This window comes from Hetaerina americana, unplaced genomic scaffold (genome assembly GCF_022747635.1).
Source record: "Hetaerina americana unplaced genomic scaffold, ioHetAmer1.1.p SCAF_4, whole genome shotgun sequence".
In the NCBI taxonomy this organism is placed as follows: domain Eukaryota; kingdom Metazoa; phylum Arthropoda; class Insecta; order Odonata; family Calopterygidae; genus Hetaerina; species Hetaerina americana.
The window spans coordinates 94,686,577-94,708,983 of record NW_027286985.1 but is presented as its reverse complement, the minus strand read 5'-3'; the positions used below and the strand labels follow the sequence as shown (position 1 = coordinate 94,708,983).

The window sequence follows — 22,407 nt, the reverse complement described above, 5'->3', positions numbered from 1 at the left end:
TTTCGAGTACTATATTACCAGTAAAATGCCTCATAATTCTTCAAAGCACATTCCTTGAGCGTCGACACACTTTTGCCGGCGGTTTTTTGACGACTCGAAGGTTCCCTGGTAGGCAGAGTCCGAAATATCCTTAAGGGTACGCGTGAAAGCTTCATTGACGGCACTTAGGGTCCCATGGTGGTGTCCTTTGAAGGAGGGTTTCACTTTTGGGAATAGAAAATAGGCTAATGGTGCCAAGTCGGGATTGTTAAGGTGAGGAATCATCGCGACGCCGTTGTAGAAGGTCTTCCTTCGTAAGCCGACACTCGACTCTGCCCTTTATCTTTTGTCCAAAGACCTTCGGGGTGAGTTTAGCGCAGATCTTTCGCATCGCCAATCTTTTAGTGACAATGTTAGGTGCACCGTCATCTTATCTAATGTCAATACCATCTGCAATCATGCACACACTTAAGCGACGGTCTGTATTCAGAAGTTCACGCAATCGTTGCCCGTCAGGAAACAATCGTCACCGATACTTTTTCTACAAACCTTGTATTTTCAAATAATTGAGAACGGTAATGCTTCATGTGAGATCTGGAGATCCTAAGAAGTTAGTTAATGCAACTATACTGAGAGCGAGATCTCCTAATTGAACATAACGACGGAAATCGAGGAAAAAGCTGCGAATCTTAACTTTAAAATCCGAAATACACGTTCTAGGAAGAAATGAAAGTGGAACGCCAATCTAACTCGGCTTAACTCTCTTGTCTGTCTCTCCGATCTTTTCAATGCACGCACCTTTTGAAGTTGAAGGCTAGGTAAAGTTAAATTAATTTTTAAGGCGCCGTTGTCCTCATCTTAAATCTATCTAACTGTAGCTAATCGATTGAATTGACGTGTTTTACTACTTGTCATTTCAATTCCAATAATGGAACCGGAAAACGCAGGAAAAACAAACGAATCGCCATGGCGAAAAATGAAAATTAAGTCAAAACTGCTCGATCTCGTAATTCCACGACGAACCCTAATGTGTTTCGCATAAATCCGGAACATTTTCCGGTGTGGTGAAGGACTTGAAATTATTTTTTAACTCTTGTGATATTCTTGCTCAAGTTGCGTACGCTAATAATATTATGAAACGTTGGATTAAAACCGTATGAATGTTTCCCTTTCGAATTGTATACCTAATATTCGGGTTAATGGATTAAAGTGCTTTGTAACTAAAGTGATCTCGAAGCAGAACTCTCTATTTATTAAACTTAACTGAATTATTTGAACGAATTCAATTTATTTTTAATGCTGTTTGCGGAATAATAAACCCTTCAGTTGGTTTTGTATTTTGATATCCGATTTTTATGCATTTTTATGGACATATTTATCATTTCTCTTTTCCCTTTTCCATACTGTGTGCTTTTTTGTCACATCCGTGAACAAGACCCCCGGGATAAACCACTCTGTATAGCTTTCATCCATTAGCAGGGTCGAGGAATATCCTTATCCCTTTAGATGCTTCTTGCTTAGGGAGGACGGTGTTGGAATATCTGAGCTCACTTCACAATCATAACAAGGTGTATTCCTTCTCCTGGAGCGTACTTGTCGCTTATTATTTCATTTCGCTTTGTCCCTCTCCAAAGATAGACACATTGAAATTGACATCAGGAGAAAAATAGCGTTTGCTAAAGGAGCTTTTTTGAAAGAGGAGGGAATTTACGAAAGGGACCTTAAGTAATGATTTAAGCAATGGATTATCGAAAACCCTTATACAAAGGGGAGCTTTATGCTCTTCGAAAACTTGGTCTCTGAGGCAAGAGGGTAAAAATAGATTGAAGAATTTTGAGATTTGGGCGTGGAGAACAATGGGGAATAGAATGGATGGATACGAAAATAAAATAAAGAAGTGCTCAGCAAGATAGTTTAGGAAATAGGGTCGTTGAAATAAGAAGTATATGAAGAGTTTAGGAAGTAAGGTTTTTCAGGGCATATTTAATGTCGAGGGCATTTTAGAGAATTCGATAGAGGGGAGAGTTTTTGGGAGGTGAGGTACTGGGGGGGGGGGGAAGGATTAGACATGTTGGTTGGACACAGAGGGTATATTATTTGCAGTGAAGTGACGTAGGGTGTTCCGGCACTCGGTGTCACGATAGGCGGTGGTACACTGGCATGTTGTGCCAGTGGAAGTAGAGTGGAGTGTGTCCATCAAGATCCTTACCCTCCCTAGGTGCCCATGGTGATCGTCTATCTCTTTCTCTCACCGTTGTCCAGGAGTCGGATTCGGAGTGTGGCACACCCTCCACGCCGATGGACGCGGGCAGTCCGGCCCTGGGCGAGGTGGTTGGCGTGTCGGTGGGCGAGGAGGACGAGGAGGAGAGGGCGTCATCGAGGGGCGAGGAGGAGGGGGGCGTGGAGGAAGAGGAGATGATCGCCGAGATGATGGTCAATCCCAAGATCACGACGGCCATCTTGGAAGCCAGCTCTCAGTCCATCCTCAGAATGGTAAGGTGACCTAGGAGACCGTGGCTAGTTTTTCTCTAACAGCCATTTTCCATTTTCATCGCCGAATTCCAAGAAATATTTCCCAGCATCTTTCACATGCGGAGCTTCCTCGCTTGTCCTTTTCTTTCATTTAGTCCATTCACTCCTCCCTTCTTCTTGCCCGCGGATCAAAGTTCTCTGTGCGCCGGTTCTCTTCTCTCTTATTATACCAGGTTTCGGACGTGGAAAACGCTACGCTCCGCATCAGAGTCTCTTAACCATCAGTTCTCCCCATTGCCTTTCTATCATCAACACTCTCCCAACGCTTGAAAATGTTGTTCCCTTTGCGTTCATTTAAGAATGCTTACTTTTCTGACAGGGTGTTTCTTCTGATGCTCACAAAGCACGACGATGCCTATTGTTGCCCATGGCACTGACCAATTATTTGAATAACATCCCTTGATGTAAATTATGTACTCAGTGACACCGCATTCTTTACTCTAGAACCACTAGCACACGAAGGCTGTCAAGAAAGTAACTCACGTTTCGGCCTAGCGTGGCGTGGTGAGCAGAGCTATAGCCACCATCTTGGTGTCTAAACGTCCCTACACTCAGTGCGCATCCTGCTGTGGTAACGTGTAGACTGACGTCCTTCTACTTTGCTCACTGTAAGCTGTTAAATTTGCACAGCAATAGAAATTCCCGCGATACCAATAATCAAGTTTTTATTGACAAAAAACCACAAGCCAAGTGAATTTCAAAGGGAACTCTGTGGAGTGTACGGAGAAGTAATAATGAGTGAAGGCGGAGTGAGGCAGTCGTGCATTCAGTTTAAAAATGGCCGCACCAGTGTTCACAACGAGGACCGCAGTGGTCGACCGCAGAGTTGCATGCCGGTGTAAACTAGTGGTTAAAATGTAAGGCGGCCAATTTCTTCATAGGAAGAATTTAAAAGCTTGTGTATCGTTATGATAAATGCCTCAATTTGAATGACGACTATGTAGAAAAATAGTTTAAGAATATGTCTTTCAAATGTAATATATAATGAAACTTTGTCTTGTCACCAGTTTCATATTTTTATTTATAAACGTAAGTTACTTTCTGGACATTTGTCGTAGTACTAGCTCTAGCGAATTTCCTTCTGCTCCATTCTCCTTCCGAGTCATCGTTTTTTCACGCAATATGCACAAATAAATGTGAAATTTATCTGATGCCGCGCTCGCGTACCCGGCCAATTGCAATAATATATGTCGACGATGATTCTGAATGATACTTTCCAAGGGACCCACGAAAAAAAAACTAAACAGGATCGTGTGTCCTTGTTATCCTGGCCCCGACCCTTCCCCCATCCCTAGCCCAACAACCGAAACGACCCCTTTGCAGGAGAGCACTAACGCCATCTGTCTTTCAGGTCGGTCCCTCGCTCAGCAACCACACGCCGTCCGCAGGATCGGCCATGGATGGCGCAGCGGGGGGCGGGGTGCCCAACGGGGAGGTGGGGGTGGGGCAGTGAGCGGCCGGGGGGGTCGGGGGGTAGGAAGGGGGCTCTGGAAGGGAGGGCGAAGGGTGGAGAGAGGGGGTGGGAGAGAGAGAGAGGGCGGTACGCCCGAGGCCCCCGTGTGCGGTGGTCGAGGGCTGTGGGGGTAGGGCGGCAGGGGTTGGCCACCGGGGGTGGCCACCGGGGGTGGTTTGGGGTGAGAAGGGGAAAAGAGGGGAGCGGTGCGTATGGATGTGGCGCGAAAATGGATGGGAAGACTTCGCGCCAACACAAACACAACAAACGTATGCTCTCCCTCTCTCTCTCTCTCTCGTATTTATTTACCAAAAGAAGCGAGGGATTTTCATCAAAAAACCATCCCCTCCCTTTTGAGTCCTTTTTTGGGGGTTTCGGACATTCAAAAAAGAGATGGCGTTAAAGGGATGAATGCGACGACGCCACCGCACTCTGCCGGAGGTCTCTTATATGGAAAAATAAAGAAACAGAAAGCGTTATTGAAACATTATGCATATGAAAATATGAAAAAGTATGAATATATATATATATAAATATTTAAAAAAAAACAAATAAATACCTAAAAAGTACCAACCAGCAAGTAAAGAAAATTACTAAATGATTAACTTGTAAATAAAGCGTTTTAGTGCACTTTGTTATACACAAGAAAAAAAAATGCGACGCCTATAAAAATGGCGGAGGCAATTCATATGGCGCGGGCGTCCTTTTTATTTCCTTTTCAAAAAAAAAACGTGAAACGAACATATCAAAACCGCCCGTGCCATGCAGACCTCGCCGAAAATTAAAAAGTGTTTAAAAAAAAGGAGTAGAGGAGACTATTGTGGGATACTGGGTTTTCGTTGGGTAAGAGAGAAAGAGAGAGATAACGTCCGTCGTATGTGCTGGGCGGGCACACAGGGGCTGCAGTGAGGGCTTCCTCCCGGTCAGGGCCGGGCCTCCGATGACGGCCGAAGCTGAGGGATCTCTTTGACTGGACGCCTGCACATCTAGTGCACGTCGCAGTATGTTTCGAACGAGGCCTTCCTTCTGTCTCGGCGGCGAGAGCCCGGAGAGGGGGTGGGGGTGGGAGGAAGAGAGTCGGTCTCGCTAGAGAGGAATAGTAATCAGGGACGGATAGAGAGATGCAGCCGACGCCCACGACCGACATGCACTTGGTCCACCGACGAATCATGACGAACATATCCAAATTTTTTCTGTAGGACTGCACGAAAAATTAGCGTCGCCGGCTACATGGAGGAGCACATCCATCCTAACATAGACTGGAGATTGTCATATCATAGACGAGGACGACAGAGATCGGGCCATACATTAGTGGAATCAGAAAAAAAAGCCTACCGCGTTAAATATTTTATCCGGTGAAGGAAAAATGTTCCACGAATCGACGTAGAAGAAATGTTTTTTTAACGAGATTGTTTGGGAGATAGGGATAAACTTGTTGGAATGGTATACATTGTGAGGTTGGTATCGGGAGCGCAAATGGTATCAAGAATAGTGGCGAGTGATATTTTGATAAGTTTCGGGGTAATGCAGGAGGCCTGTGTGGGATATATATATATACATATTTATATATATATACATATATATATATATTAGGTAGCTCGGTTTGTTGGTTGGTTTGTTGTAAAATGGGTCCCGGTGGTGGCGATGAGGGCCACCCCGTGTTATTTTTACCTATTCTTGGGCTAGCACTTAGCTGCCGGACACCGGGAGGTGACGGGGAGTTGGGTGTTTGGGGAAGCAGTTTTTTTCTTCAATTTTTTCGGGATGAGGGCAGGGGAATGCTCGCCCTATTTCCTTCCTCCTTCTCTTCCCCCCCCTTCCCACCCTCCAAGGGGCAAGGGAAGGCCGTCGCCCCCACCTAGCCGGGAACGTGGACGGGCGGACGAAATTATCTCTGCAGAGGGGGTGCGGTGGAGGAAGGGTTAATGCAAAGGGAAAAAGGGTTGGTGAGGGGAGGGAGGGGCAGCAGTCTCGGCCTGCTCTCTCGCCGTTGGAGGTCGGAGTGTCCAGCGACTGGCGACGGGCGGCCTTCCGACGCCGGCGGCAGAGAAGGCGCTCGCAGGAGGAAGTGAAATCTTCTCAGCGTGCGAATAGTTAATTGCCTCGTGTTTATCAGCATCGCCTCTGTTTTTCCCTTGAGATGGCCTAGGTGTACAGAGTAGAGTTTGAATAAATGTTCACCATTTCAAAACTTCTTTTCTTCCATAGTTTTATTCGCTTCCAACCCCCTTCACTCCGTTTCCTTTGGAAAAACGGGCATCGTTTTTCCATTGAATTTTGACTGCGAATCATTTAAAGCTCGCAATTATTCTTTAAATTTCATTAAAATTAGGAAAATTGCCGGGTGGCATCGGTCTAGTGAATCTGTCCCATGGCCCACTTTACAACAACAATATACGAGTATACTGGACAACAATATGCTGGACTAGCGGCTGTCGTAACCTAATGTTGGCTACGATCAAGTAAAATATTGTGGAAATGGAAGTATGATTGTAATTCACATAGTTTATGTGATATAACAATGAGAATAATTTGATTCGGAACGTCCTGATAACACTGAATGGTAATAATTATTTTGCAAAATGATCCATTGTTGGTTCACAAGAAGATGTCGCATGTGGACAAGGGGAAGCAGAGTCCCCTACATGCACGCCTACGACCTACAGTTGCGGTGGTGGCCTGTTAGAGGGCTTTCCCAGGCTGAAGATTGCCCTGACTGGTTCCAACGTTCGCACTTAGCCGCTTTCATGGAATCCCATCCCAAGGAAAGCTGTATGGAAACCACCATCATGGCCAATTCTCCCTCTGAAGTCGTGATTTCTCTTTCATTTTTACTGTTTGGAATTAGGAACCAGCCAAATGCCTTTCAATCAGTGGATTATTATTATTGTGTTTAGGGATTTCCCTAAAACACAAACTTTGCAAAGCAAACGTAGCTTCGTGTACAATACACCAAATGAGGAAAATATTTCATCTATGCATTATAGAGGTAAATACTGAAAGACAAATTGAGTCCTAATTTAATTCGAATTTGCACAGTTATCTTGCATTTGTCTTATGTAAATACATGATCAATGTTTTCTTTCAGACAGACATCCTCATAGAAATTAATCCCAACATATTTGTTTGTTGCATAATGTTTTGTGACAACAAAACGTGTTCACAATGGCATGCTTATGCAATAATTAAGTTAATTTCATTAAAAAGACTATTAATTTGATCATTTAGTATACTTCTAAAATAATTATTTGCTTTTGATTCCCAAATTAATTTTGAAAACAATTAAAACTCAATTTGATCTCCAATTTATTTGGTGTTTTGGCTATTTTGAAGTAAATTAGGAGTCTCCCACAAGCTCTATATCATGTTTACATTTTGAAGGAGATAACTTCTAATTTAAAGACTTAAAACTTCAGACTTAAAACCTTTGGGCTACTATTTTTCTCTGGGATAACAACTCTCTTAAGCACTTCCTTAGCCATTGCTAATGCATCAACCTGCTACATATTGTCCCTTGTGAATGAAAAGATTACTGCTCAGAAAACATAGGATGTGAATTCCTACGTGCATGGCCAACACATGAAAATGGAAAATGCCCCAATCGGAAATTCCTCTGCAATAAGAGCAGGGAAAGTTCAGATGGCCATCCACTTAATATCCCATGTACCCTTTCCATTCAGAGTACAGCTACTTCCTAGGTAGTTAAAGAATTCACTTTTTCTGCTTATTTGCTCTTAATGCAACATCTATATGCAGATTCTCACTGTATCATTTTAGGATTTTAGTTTTATTTATGTAGATGTACATGCTATATCCCAAAGGATTGAGTTAATTGCGTTCAATTGTGATGATAGGGCTTCTTTAGATTCTTTGTTGCTACTGTGATTTCATCTGAGAAATGGAGCATGTTAATTTCATTTTCATCCACCATATCATTCATATATTTCTATTATTTCCTCTTCCAAGTGTAATTTGAATAATTTGGTGAAACAAGGAATCCTAATGAAACTCCTTTAAATATTTTGACTTCTATTTTTATATTATCCATATTGTGGAAAAATGACACTTTTGTAGCTGGTGGGTTATGCAGTTGTTGATCTTTTATTGTAATCCAGGCTGAGTGTTTCCATCAATTTCAACATATTATCCCACTCAGCATCTTCAAGATGCTTATATAAATCCATGAATGCCAAATATGATTCTTGCTTATGTGAATCATTTTCTTAATATCCTGGGCTACATGTACTTTCTAACCTGAGTATGGCCTGCTTCATTGCTCTGTTGTTTTTAAATCCATGTTGATTTTACAACATGCTGCCCTCACTCTTTTCCTCTATGCATCAGCGGATTGCTCACATTGGTATTTTTGTATGTGGCACTATACTCAACATTCTGGGTTCCCCATATCCCTTTGTCCTTTGGCACAAGCCATGCCAAGCCCTTCCCCACACCCTTCTCAAAGTCATCCAGAAATTTTCCACTCCTGCAGTTCTCTGGGCACCTATTCCCAACATGATCAGTTAGGGGCTAAATAATATGAATGGCTCTATCTTTGTTTTCCTTCTTTTGCAATTGTTTTCTTCAACCTCAGTAGTACCAGAAAGAATCTTTCAATCAATTTATCATATTTCCAAGTACTTTTATTGATCAGCACTCTTGCTATATGTAAATGAACAACAGCAAGAAATGCAGTTGCCACAAAGCCTCTTCTACTGAGACTTCTAGCGAGTCCTTGACCCTGTATTTTCCTGGTTTCTTCATTGCTCTGTTGTTCACTTCTTAGTGTATCTGGGGCATTTCCTTCTTCATACTCTCACTCCCATCATTCATTAGATATCTTGCAAAAATTTGGTTGGTGCAATTCCACAATGTAGTCTTCTCATTTGCGTATTCAAATGTAATGGAATTTCATTATTCTTTTTTAAAAGGGAATATTACTAGTTTGCATTCTGTTTCAACAGTTATTCTTCATGCTGTGAATTTATTTACCTACATTAGTCATCAATTTCTTAACCTTCATAGACTCTTATAGTATATGATTTGGTTTTATAACCCTGTGTTGAGCTTCCTCATCTTCTTTTCTAGGGCTCCTATCTGTTCTTATTTCTATTTTGAATTCTCTCTTATGTATCCACATAGTTGCCTGATCTGATCTCTTTTGCTCATGAGCTGTACTGGTCATGGAGAAAGATAGTGGATGAATCTAATGGCACTTGCAACTAAAGTGATGTGATGGCCACTCCTGGTGAAGTTTGGTGATGGAGACTATTTGATGATCATGGGGTGTTGGTGCTCTTCTTATTTCCCCTATATAAAAATATTTTCCCTTCTATAATAGCTTTTAAAACCCTAATACCTTTCATTATTTCCTCCAGCCACTTTTTCTGTTGTTTTCATTTACTGCCTATCAACTTCTTCTTTTTAACCAACATATTTAAAACATCATCGTTTGTCACAGTATATTAAACTATATGTGGCCTTGAAAAAATGACCCTTAGGTTTCTTCAGAAAAGTAAGAAGTCATTCTTAACGTCTTTATTTTGTGTACCTGTCATCAATTTTTTTCTTCTTGCAAATGTTTCCATTGCAAATTCAGTTTTTCTCCTTATGTCCCCAATACTTTGTGTATTTCCTTAAAAATACAGCCGAAATTCATGAACTGCTGCACCCACTCTAGTTTATTTCCTCTTAATTTCCTATTTTTCTTAGCTTTTTTAGTTTATTTCCCTCAAATGTTTAACTTAGCATTTCTATTTCTTGAGTACCTAATTATTTTCTTCTTTTAAATCTTCATCCAATGCCTGTCCTTTTGCAAGAATCTCTTTCATAAAAGTCATCATTGCTGAAATTTCAGAGCTGGGTGAGGTGAATACTCTGGTCACAGGTGGTAGTAAATTACAGGGTTTCATTTGTTGGGTTGAGGCAGTGTGCAGTGTTCTTTCTTTTTAGACATCTCCTCCTCGATGGCATCCTTGTTATTGGGAAGTTTGGCTCCAGCAAGTCTCCTCCTTTTAGGGAGCATTCAGGGACCCAGAACCCCATCAGGTGTGGCCAACGGTGTTGGCTGCCTTGCTTCACTTTAGCCACAATTGAAAATCATATCTACGTTTGAAGTTATCTCACAATCTGGTCTAGGACCAGATTGACATTCCATTTCATTGTCAGAATTTTCCTCAGGAAGACTGACTCAGACAAAGGTGACCATCAGAGCAGTGCTTCTTAATCAAGCTGGAACCTCCCGTGTTAACCAAATACCATAAAAGCCTAAGTTATAATCTGTCACTGGGCTCTTGGTGCACTGTCTGGGTACACTGGTTATCAATTACTATTGAGAAAATTATTTGTACTCAAACCAACAGTCATAATTAGCCGCCAGTATTTGAATTTCAACGGAGCAACTCTCACAGCATTTTTCAGCTAAGATCCAGGGAAGCAAAGGAAAGGCTAATCTGCAAGCTTTTGGAGCATTCAAAAGGTCATGCACAAGTAAGTATGTGTTAGGTAATGTAAAAACAATGAGACCATGAAAAACATGCTAGTTCTACTAATTACTCTGAGGATATTCGAGTAATGCTAATATTAGGCCCATTTACCTATAATTTTGGAATAAATATTCTAAATAATAAACATTATAAATAGCTTCAAAAGGGATAATTATTATATTAGGTTACCATAATATGCTAAAATATATTCATCCATCCATTGGCAGATTCAGATGATCATGGGGGTCACTTCACATGGGGGTCAGCCTTGCTTTTCTGTTCACCTATGGGGATACTGTTTAATATTGAAGCAGTTATCAATACATTTGCAAGGAATGCCGCAAAATATCTCAAAATTTTCCTGTTAGTGATTTTAAAACTATGGCAAATATACAAAAGTTTCGAGAAATTCTGAGAATATTGGATATAATTTTCTTGAACCATGATATAACCATGAGGACCCACTATCAAAGATGCTGACCACAGCTGAGCCCTAAATTGAAGCTTGTCCTCCCCATTTTTTATCCTCAATTCTACTCTGCTTTTGCTAATATCCTCCAGTTCCAAATTCCTATGGGGGCCACTTTTATTCTAATAAGTTTAGGGTTTTTATCTGTCCCAAGATTTTTGAACTCTAATAGGTATATTGTGTAAATGATTCTTGTAATGATAAAAATCCTGCATTGTACTTGTTTAAAATGCTTTCCATGGCAGTGTAGGTATTATTGAAAATAATATACATGGGGAAGAATTGAGTGAATGGAACCAGCCTTTGTTTAGATGATGAAGAAATGTAGGCTTTAAGAACTTCCAACCAGATTTTATTAAGTTAATTTCAATTTTAAGAAAGCATAGCTATTGACTATCCATTTTAGTCAAAGTTTATTCATTAGATTTACATTTCATGGAACATAGAATTAGTCTTATGAGCTAATTATTACCATCAGAGTTATTGAGTATTTAATTTTAGAATTACTAATTCATTGTTTTGAGGATAATTATCGCTAACCTTAATAATTTATTACAAACTTTGCCCAGGCAATATTCACTCCTATTTTTTAAACATATTTTCGATTTTAAAAGCACACTTTACTGTGATTGGTTTCCTAATGCCATAAATGTCAGTCCACGGTTTGCAATAGAACCCAAGTAAGCAACTAGGTACTATATATTTGACCTTTATATCTATAACTGCATTGAAATGTAAGATACTATTAGCTTCCTGCACTTGTGACTCCATATTGGGAGGAGCCACAGTGCTTCGCAATATTGTTTCATTGAAAAACAGTTCCATTATTTTACATGCATTACACTAATAAAATGACAAAAAACTAAAATTTTGGAAACTTAATGTACCCCTTCATGGTAGCATGCACAAAAACAAAGAAATGGACATCCAAGAGCTTTCATTAATATTGATGAAGTCACATCCTGTTGATGTAGTTTTGTAATCATTGAGTAGATCTAATGACACTATTTTAGCGAATTTCAAATTGTGTATCTCAAGAGCACAAAAGTTAAATACCATGAGCAAAGAAATGATAAAAATTCAGTACTAATGGTAAAAACCTTAAATTTATTACTTAAATATCCTCGGCATAACTTGTCAATATAAATGACTAACTTTGCTCTCTCTGGACTAAAATCCATTTAGAACATTCTATGACTCATCCGCTCTAGAAAAATGCTACCAATCACAATCATGGGGGTTCATGCCATAGGCTAAAACCTTGACAGGGTCAGTACATCATTAACCCTCTAATGAAGTACTGGAATGGGCAAAGGTTATTGATCCTAGTGAGGTAATCCTCACCAGATAAGTCAAGGAATAGAAGTTAAATGAAAGATTTTCAACACACCATCTGCTCATCAGTGAGGTGACTGAAAAGGCATATGACCCCCAGGGAGGCAGCCATTTCAAGTGATGGTCTTTTAAGATATTCTAACCATTAAAGGCATGGTTATAAATAGCCCCTGACTATTTTCTTCTACAGACTGTGTAAGTTTTCTTTTATTTGCTCAACATTTCTTCCTTCTTCATAGCTTCTCCCTACCTTCATTCTGTCTGAACATATTTCTCTTCCAACCTCTCTCCTACTTACCCAGCATTTTACCTTATATAATAGCTTTTAACATCCCAATACCTTTAATTATTTCCTCAAACCACTTTTTCTTATGTTTTCATATACCCTCCATCAACTTCCTCTTTTTAACCAACATATTTAAAACATCATTGTTTGTCACAGTATATTAAACTTTATGTGGCCTTGAAAATATAACCCTTAGGTTTCTTCAGCAAAGTAAGAAGGCATTCATATTATATGACACTTTAAACATTGGAGATCAGGGTTATAAATTTTTCTTAACATCTTTATTTAGTGTACCTGTCATCAATTCTTTTCTTCTTGCAAATTCTTCCATTGCAAATTCAGTTTTTCTCCTTATGGCCCCAATACTGTGCATATTTTCTCTAAAATAAGGCCCAAATTCATGAACTGCTGCACCCACTCTAGTTTATTTCCTCTTAATTTACTGTTTTTCTAAGCTTTTTTTTGTTTATTTCCCTCTAATGTTAAACTTAACTTTTCTATTTCTTGAACACCTATTTACTTCTGTTCTCTTGTTTTAAATTTTCATCGAAAACCTGTCATGTTGCTCCAGCAAAATACTCAGCAATAATTACAATCCCCTGTGCGTTTGACTCAATATTCCTTAGTCATATGCAAATTTATCTTGATTAGTTTCACTACTGCTTTTATTCCTAACTGTTGGAACTGTTGCTCCCTTCCCTTTTTTATTTCTTTAATTTTATTAAAAATACTTTTTGAGTTTCTGATATTTCTCCATATCCTTTCACAGATTTTGCCACCACATTTCCTTGGCCTCCTTAGTTCCTTAACTAAGTATATTATGCAGCTCTATGAACATTCTTCTGCCCATTTCCATTTTAAAATTCTTTCACTTTTCTCTTTCACCTATCCCCTTAATCATCCCTCCTATTATCCACAGCTACTTAAATCTCTTCATATTTACCCTTCCTATTGTTTAATTTGCTACTCTTTCTACCCAATCCTTGAGACCTATCCACTTTCCCCTAACTTTTTATCCTGATTTAGATAATTTCTTAAGTTTTTCTTTGTCCTACTTTTGAATTTTAAATTGAATTTCATAACAATAACTTATGATCCATATCTGCCCCCAGGAACCTTTGTGAGTTGATGACGCTGCTCTTAAATATCTGTCTACCCATGCTATGATCTACTTGCCACTTATGTGTTACATTTGGATTTTTTCTAGCCAAGGGTTGCGTTTGAACCAGGTGTTAGTTATTACCAAACCCTTCCTCCTGCAGTACTTGATTGCTTTCCCACCAAGGTCATTTCTGGTAGCTAAACTATCCTCTCCAATTGGATAGTTCCTTCTAGTAATATATCCTATTGTCTATTCTTAAACCATTGTGCAATCTGTATACTTATTCCTACCATGGATGCTTTTCAGTGAGTAAGTACACTTGGATTACAACTAGATTGGTCCGGTCTCCACCAATAGTATTCTATCACTAAGCTACTCTATATTCTCAACCCTTCTCTCTCTTGACTCTCCTTTCCCATTGACTCTGTAACTATCACTTCAGTAATCCCTGCTGCCTCTCCATCTCACCCCACACAACCTAGCATATCTATCTAAACCTAGCATTTCTCCCTTTTCTACTTGATGTTTTTAGCTTGTCTGTCCTCATCATCATGTCAACATCTGACTCCTTGGGCTGAGTCATCAGGTTGTTATCAAGATTTATTATTCCTTTGCTTTCATCAATACCATCATTTGAAATGTAATCGAGGTAGTTTTTCCTCACTTTCCTCAATTGTAGTTTAAAATGAAGCCATTGCTTAGATTCCTAGCCCACTTGTATGAGATGACTTTACAGCCATCTTACTGAGGAGCAGATGCTGTGTGGACTACCTACACTTCAACATGTCTGGCAGGGTGACCCTATCAGGAAAAATTGCCATTACACCCACCTACAATCCCACCTACTCCCACTACTGTCTCTAGGGATTATCAGAACGTGCAAGACCATCCACCACATCAAGATCATAGTCCCAGGGGGCAAGATTTATCCAAGAAAAAGATTCTGGAATTAGCAGGGATAGGAGACAATGTCACTGACATAAATGTGGATTTAAGTATGGGATATTTTGAGCAAAATATTTTATTTTTAACCGTTTTATATTAAATTAGTCTCCAGGCAAGCGAGAGTAAGCATGTAGTCTGAAACTAGCAAATAGTAAATTCTCAATAGTGATTACTCCTTTTGTAAAAATGATAGGAAATGGTGGAACAGTGAGATTTAAGTGAATAGTGTTCAACTACTAGCCATAGGATACAGTAAGTTGTGGTCAAGCCTAGAGAAAATACAAGCTATGTGATTTTCTACATGCCAGAACTTAGTTTGAAACCTCAGTAGGCATACGGAAATGAACTGCCCCCTCCTTCCCTCTTACTCAAAGGTCATTAATTTCATTAATAATAGGATTTAGCACAAACCATCACTACTGATAATCCAACAAATGGAGTGTTCTGACTGTGAAGGTGCATATGCACTAGGCACAAGAGGCACACAAAGTTTACTTGAGGGAAATTAATTCATAAATGGAGTTGTGCCATTGAAAATCATAAGTATCTGGTGCTACAAAAATCTCCATTAATGCTGACTGCTTTGCTGTAATTCCTTCTAGACAGATATATTTTCCATTTCATCATCATGACATTCTATGTATGAATTTAGGTATTTATAATGATGCTGTATGTAAAGAAAAAACACATTATACATGATTTTATTATACGGCACGACGCGTTTCACCGACTTGCGGCATCATCAGGTACAAATTTGCAAAACAGACAGAGCAAGCATATATACCCTCAGGACAGAGTGGGGGCGGGGAGGGTTGGAAGGATTTGAGGGGGGTGGGGGCTCGCAGGTGCGTTGATGGATTGTTTTGACCATTTCCAGGCTAATTTCTCGGAGAGGAGTGGGGAGGGGTATGGGAATAATTGCTCATTACAAAGTGTCGTGTTGGGGTTCACCAAGTGCCTTCTAATCTCTAATTGCTCGAGAGCGTCCATTTTTAATCCTTTTGGGAGTGTGTGTAATATCTCTGGGACAAAGTCACTGCTGTGGTTGAATTCTAGTAAATGCTTGGCGAAGAGAGAGTTGTTATTCTGATTTTTGTGACACCTAGCGTGTTCCTTGACTCGTAACTTGATATTCCTGCCGGTCTGACCGACATAAACGCTGTTGCAATCCTCGCATTTCAGTTTATAAATGCCTGATTTGAGAAGGCTATCCTGGGTGTCTTTTCCATTGGCTAGAAGTTTGGAGAGGGTTATGGGTGGGTAGAAGGCTGCTTTGAGTGAGGTGGGTAGGCAGTTGGAAATCCTATATGAAAGATCTCCCAGAAACGGGATCGAGCACCACTTAAAATCTTTAGATACTGCGGGCTGAGATACGAAAATGCTTTTTAAGGCCATTGCTTTTTGTTTTTTCCGTAGTAATGTGTCAACTAGTTTGGAGTTGAAACCATTGTTGGTAGCTATATTAGTGATATTCACGAGTTCAATTTTTAAGTTTTTGGGGGAAAGGGGGATGTGTAGGAGGCGGTGGATCATGGAGTGGAGGGCTGCGTGTTTGTGAGAAAAGTGGTGTGCGGAATCATTAGAAATTATATGGTCTGTATATGTGGGTTTCCTATAAATTGCAAATTCGTGTCTATTATCCCTAATTGTGATTGTCAAGTCGAGGAAGTTGATGGTGCCGTTGACGTCTTTTTCCATGGAGAAGGAGATATTCCGATGAAGAGTGTTTAGGAAATTAAGGAAGGAGTCTAACTGTCGGTTGGTTCCGGTCCATAGGCATAGTATATCGTCCGTGCAAATTTGTACCTGATGATGCCGCAAGTCGGTGAAACGCGTCGTGCCGTATAATAAAATCTGTGGAAAAGTACGAGTCTTTCTTTCTACTTCAATAATGGATATCAATTACTTCCACGAAGTGAAGCCTGAAACAATAGAATACATTATACATGAGTTAAGTTTACACCAAAAACATTAGAAGATGCAAAGGAAATTCAAACGGCAAGGTTCATGGCCAAATAATTACTTATAGAATTCTTGACAAGTAGGCCAGCTGTTATTAGATGTAATGAAATGAGCACTACAGCCTTAAAAAGCACAAATCAAAACAATGTCAGCCCAAGATGACAATATGACCACACAAAATTCTAATTTTTACACATCAGTTTTCGTGTTTTGGCCGCCAGGTTTTGAAATTCCCATAAAAGCTCTGCCCTAGCACTAATTGGGCATTATCTATTTCTCTACTGCATTAATTTGAAATGAATCAGCTTAATTTGCGCTCCAAAAGTACATAATCAAACATGGTCATTTCCACTGTAACGTGACTTTTAAGCGAATATTTAAAATGTTTGTCCTTTTTTTAAATTTTCCATCATGACCAACTCCACAACTATCTCTTGAAGTCTGAAATTAGTTTTTTATAGTTCTCAATTGTCCATGTCGTTTTACCCCCCCCTTTCCCCCAACCAGGTGTCCGTGGCCGTTTGTTGGTTCTTGCCCCACAGGAATCCCCTCCTCTCCATCTCCTGGCCTAATCAATTGGTCCCTTGGCTTATGCACATGCCAGACTATACGTTGCAGTAGTGGCAATCCTTTTTCTTCACTCAAAGAGTGATGAGATTCAGAGTTATATTTTGGTTGAACCCCACCATTATCACGGCAAAGAAAACTTCATGTTTCTTTGACCCTCATTTGATTTCCCTTCTCACCCCATTCACAGAAGTTGGTGAATGGGATCTTGATCATGAAGTCCCCTTCTAACTCCGAGGCATCATTTTGAGTTTAAGAACTTGAGCTCTATGGCCTTGTAAATTAATAAAATAAAATAAAAACTTATATGAGTTTTCATTTTAATTTATCAATCATTTTGAGTGTTGTCCTCTCTATGTTGCAAATGCAAATTTATGACATGAGAAGCAAAATGAAAAATACAACTTTTGCAAAATCTTGTGCTGAACAGTGGATGATTTGGTAACTTGGGCTTGAGCAGTTATAAAATATTACAAATTATAGGAGGAAGTTTTTTCAGTGTTGAGAGTCATTAGCGTCAAGACACTGGAATATAAGAAGGGCTTGAGGAATTTGGGTGATTCACCAAAACTTGGGAGTCCAAGAGTCACTCAATTGACTGACAACGTAAACAATCCCTAGAGGTGACCATTGTAAGAAGTGACTGAGTTTGAAAAAATAGTGGGTTTCATAATCCTCCAAAACTTGCTCACGGTTCCCCTCCCCTAATGCTTTCGATTCCCACCCCCACCCTCCTTCAACTACCTTATTCTCGACCGGGAACTTTTGTGACAACAATGCCAGGGATCTCTAAGTGAGACAAATCCCTTTCTAACTTTTTCACTGGCATTATGAGTAAGCTTGAAAAAAACATCAAAAAATCTAATTTTAGATGAATTGAAATTCTTTCCCCGCACACAATGGTAGAATAAATACAATGGCGCAAAGTTATTCCACACTTCAGCGGGAAACATTGAAACAACGATGATAAAAAGCGTTTCCTCCTGTTCTTCCAAATGTGATGTTCTTTCAGTGTTCTGATGAAAGTTCCCCTTAAAGACTCTGCCAATTAAAACATAAACTCATATTCACCCACATAAACACGATTTGTATATAAAGTGTCCAGAATTTTTTCGGAAAAATTTATTTATTTCAGACACTGCTACAAAACTTTTCGTCGACACACTTTTGCCAATGGCTTTTCCACGAGCCGAAGGCTCCCTGGTAAGCGGAGTCCGGAAGGTCCTTAAGGGAACGCGTGCTACCTTCATTGACGGCACTAACAGTCCCATGCTGGGGTCCCATGAGGGAGGAGTTCACTGTTGGGAATAAGGAATAGTCTGATGGTGCCAAGTCGGGACTGTAAGGGGGTTGGGGATTCGTCGCGATGCCGTTGCAGAAGGCATTTGAAAGCAGACACCCGAATCTGCTCTTGGCCGTCCAAAAAGACCTTCGGGACGAGTTTAGTGCAGATATATTGCATCATTCAATTTCCACTGATATTGGTGCGTACACAGTCATCTTATACCAATGCCAATACTATTCACGATCATGCGCACCCTTTTCCGACGGTCTGTAATCAAGTACTTCACGCAATGGACGTCAGGAAAAAATTGTTACCGATTCTTTACATACCTTGTACTATGCATAGATGCTTTTAAAATAAAAATTATTTCATGCGAATGATGCAACAGTCTGGCTATGCTCGTGTAATGTATACTGTGTGGATTCAATGGTATTTAAATCACCAACGCAGGTGCTGTGTGAAGACCATTATAATTAGACGACAGGACATTCTGTGCCCTCGCGTGTATTCCTTATGCTAGAAAAATGATAAAGACGCAATCGGATTCTTCTTCCACCTATTTTCCACCCCTCACCCCAGCCACCTATCTGCTTCACTCAGAGTTCTAGCCAGCCCCAAGTAGCTCACCACAGGAAACGACATAAATCAATTTCATGAACGGAACTCATGCAATTTATTTATTATACTTATTTAAACTACTCTCAAAAAAAATAATTATAGGTCAGTCTTATTTTACAATCAGAAACGCCCAATCCATAGGCGAGAATCGAGCCTGTGACCTCCGGAACAGCGGGCGAGGGCTTTACCCCGCCACCACCGAGGTTAAGAATGCACTTGAATAGAAAACAAATTCGACCCTTTCTTAGCAAATTTTTGCGATTGGAGTAGAGAGGTCAGATTAATCTTTGTAATCTCCACCCCAGCTGATTGTGGCATAAGAACTAAACAATCCTTTCAAAGGCGGTGATACAGAATGATTTCATAAGGAACAACATGAGACAGCCTCGTGATGGAGGGACCTAGATGTGTTTACGAATAGAGATAATGAAACGTTGTCGACCGCCAGCATCGCCCAATCGCTCACTGAGTCTTAAAACAAGAAAGCGTGCAACTTTTTGATACATGCATATATATATATATATATATATATATATATATATATATATATATATATATATATATATATATATATATACATTCAAACACGAAATCCCGCCAAACGGCGAATAAATACTCATATATACAGAAACAGATATAAGGAAAAGGGATAGGAACACATATAAAGGACGAACACAATAGAGGTGGGGAAGGCGGAATCGAACGGATCACAAGAGTAAAAATATTTCCTCAACCGGGACTCGAACACCGGATCTTTCCACTTGCCGGGCGGATGCTCTTAACCACTTGAGCTATGATATAAATTATTTTATTCGGCTCAGAATATTACAGAGTTTGTTAGCATTATGCATAATATCAGGTCACAGATTATGGGTACATCATGTTTTTCTTTAGTATAAGTGTATACATGGATAAATACATGATACATATACCCCACATACATATCCACTTGTACATACATACGCACACATGCACATCCACACGCACATACATAAGCATATGCATACAGACGCATACTCGTACATTTGACCATTAACATTTAGAAAGAAAAAAGAAAGGAAGACAAGGTCCACAGATATTAGGAGGGAGATTTTAGCTAGCAATGGAAAATTATGTATTGTAAGAAATTATCAATGGCAGGGTTGAAATTATCGATTCAATCAGTCATTCAGAAAAAAAAAAAACTCTTCAACGATGGACGAAATGTGTCCGGCACCGGGTGGCTACCGGACATCACTTCCCAGAGTTCTGATCGTGGCTAGCGTCGCTCCGGTCGCGACTCGACCCCGGGCGACGAGTGCTTCGCCGTTTCCTGGGACGCCTCGTCCAACGGGTCGACGAGCGAGGACGCGGCATTTCGCTACATCCCTCCCCCCCGGCCTCGTCCGAAGAGGAAGAGCCAGCCGTGGTCCCCACGAAGACCGGGTAACTCGGCAGCGTTCCACAGGGGGCCTTCTTCGAAGGAGCACCGCTGGGGGCCGCCAAGGGGCAGGAGGTACCCTCGGGGAGGGTCGGAGTGGCGGGCTGGGGCTCATCTGCGGAAGGGTTGTGGTCGGGAAAAATCAGGGGCGATAGTTGCTTGTGGTCCGTATCTTGAGAAGCGCTGGGAAGATCGTCGACACCTTGGCTGTCCTTAATGGGGAAAGAAGATGGGGTATGTGGGATTTTTGACTTTGGGAAACTTGTATGCGGGTCGACTTCCGGGGTCGGTGACGCTTCCTTTACAGTCAATGATAAAGGGGTCGAGGGATGAGCTGTTGGGGACGGGAAAACATCGCAATCAGATGCATCCTCCTCACCTGTCACCAGAGGTTCTCCGGGTGTTTGAAACCCGTGATGCAAGGATCGCGTAGCGAGGGCGTCGATGGCGTGAGCGGGGGGAGGGGGGGCGAAAGACCATCCCTCCTCATTTGACGAGCTCACGGAGACGGGGGCTGGAGGTCGTGTGATATTAGGCGAGGTGGTAGGTACGTGAGCCATTTGTAGATCGGTATTCAAGACCAGGAGCTTGGGTTTGTCTGTCCTCTTCTTTTTCGGTTCCCTTTCCTCCGTTGACGATTTTCGCTCCCGCTGACATTTCCCTCCAATTGAAGGGAGATGCGGGGGACCGACGGGAACAGCCGGGGCCGCACCTTCGATGAGTAGAAGCGACCGCGCTCTCTCCTCCACAGCCACTTCGGGCTCGTCCATCTCCACGGCGGCGTTAGGGTTGGAGGGCATCGTCATTGCCTCCACATAGCTCTTACCTCCCTGGTTCCGAGGGCAGGTCTTGCGCTCGTGACCTTCTTGGTTACAGCGGGCGCAAGTGCGGCGCTGACCCTCATAGATGATGATGGCCCGGTTGCCGCCGATGTGGAGGTACGAGGGGATATTTCTCTCGACCGTCATCCGCACAACCCTGGTGCCAGTAAGCACCCGCGCCATCTTGTCTCCCTCCCACCTGTTCTCCCACGAGCGATGGATTTTACCAAAGCGTTGGAGCTCGCCTGTTATGTCTTCCAATGGGGTCTCCACGGGGAGACAAAGAACCCTGACATTACACGGGCTGCCGGAAGTCTCGTCAATTGTTATTGTCGTCCTCTGGTCACTTAAAGACGGAAACGGTAGTTTCCGCGGAGTATTGTCTAAAATCCTAGTCATTGTAGCTTCGGTTGCCAACTTCAGGAATATCAAATGGCGATTGTATCCAAATTGGATCGCCACTATCTCTTCGGGTGTGAGGCCCAGCGACTCTAACGTGAAGAGGTGGACCTCCAACGGGGTAGGGGGCTTCGCCTTCTCGTCAACTTGCAAGGCGAGCGTGTTTAAGCGGCGCACAGCCATTTGAAGAAATCAAATTCAGCACACTAGCATGAAGAAGGAAAGCGCAACAAAAAAAACGAGCACTTTAAAGGGAAATAAAACACTCACGAACGCTCCCTCCCCGCCACACGCACCCGGCGGTAGCAAACAAAAGGAGCCTAAGCTCTACACCAGGAGTCAAGGTCAGTCTTGATCCACTAAACAAAACAAAAGTACGGCCTTCCCGGCGGAAGAAGTCGAGAGTCAAACTGCACGCTTCTTGATGAACTAGGCGGTCAACCGCCGCTCGAAACAAAACACGATCGGAACCTCGATTTCCGAGAGAGTCCGGCAGTGCCGCTCTCCAAACCCCGGCGGCCGAAGCCTCGGATGCCGGCGATTTTAGACACTCGGTGAACACAGGCACGTCCTGCTGTCAAGGCAGCTATCGAGGATAGTCAATTTACCCTGAGATCCGTGGGTCTAATATGTCGCCAAGCGCCCCGATTCTTTCAGCCAAGAGATGGCGTCAGGGGGCTGTTTCACCCACCAAAGGAGAAATAGACAATACACAAGGAAAGGAAAGGACAGTGGGTTAGAATTTATACAAC

At 41.4% G+C, this 22,407-nt stretch overlaps 1 protein-coding gene across 1 annotated transcript in view; it reads left to right on the top strand.

Moving 5' to 3' along the window:
- The window catches only part of LOC139692514 (zinc finger protein 296-like), a 146,172-nt gene extending 142,208 nt beyond the window's left edge, over positions 1-3,964 (top strand). The window contains exons 6-7 of the mRNA XM_071590734.1: positions 2,242-2,472; positions 3,863-3,964. Coding sequence (XP_071446835.1) covers positions 2,242-2,472; positions 3,863-3,964 — 333 coding nt within the window. The remainder of the gene's footprint in view (positions 1-2,241; positions 2,473-3,862) is intronic.
- The last annotated feature ends 18,443 nt before the right edge of the window (positions 3,965-22,407 follow it).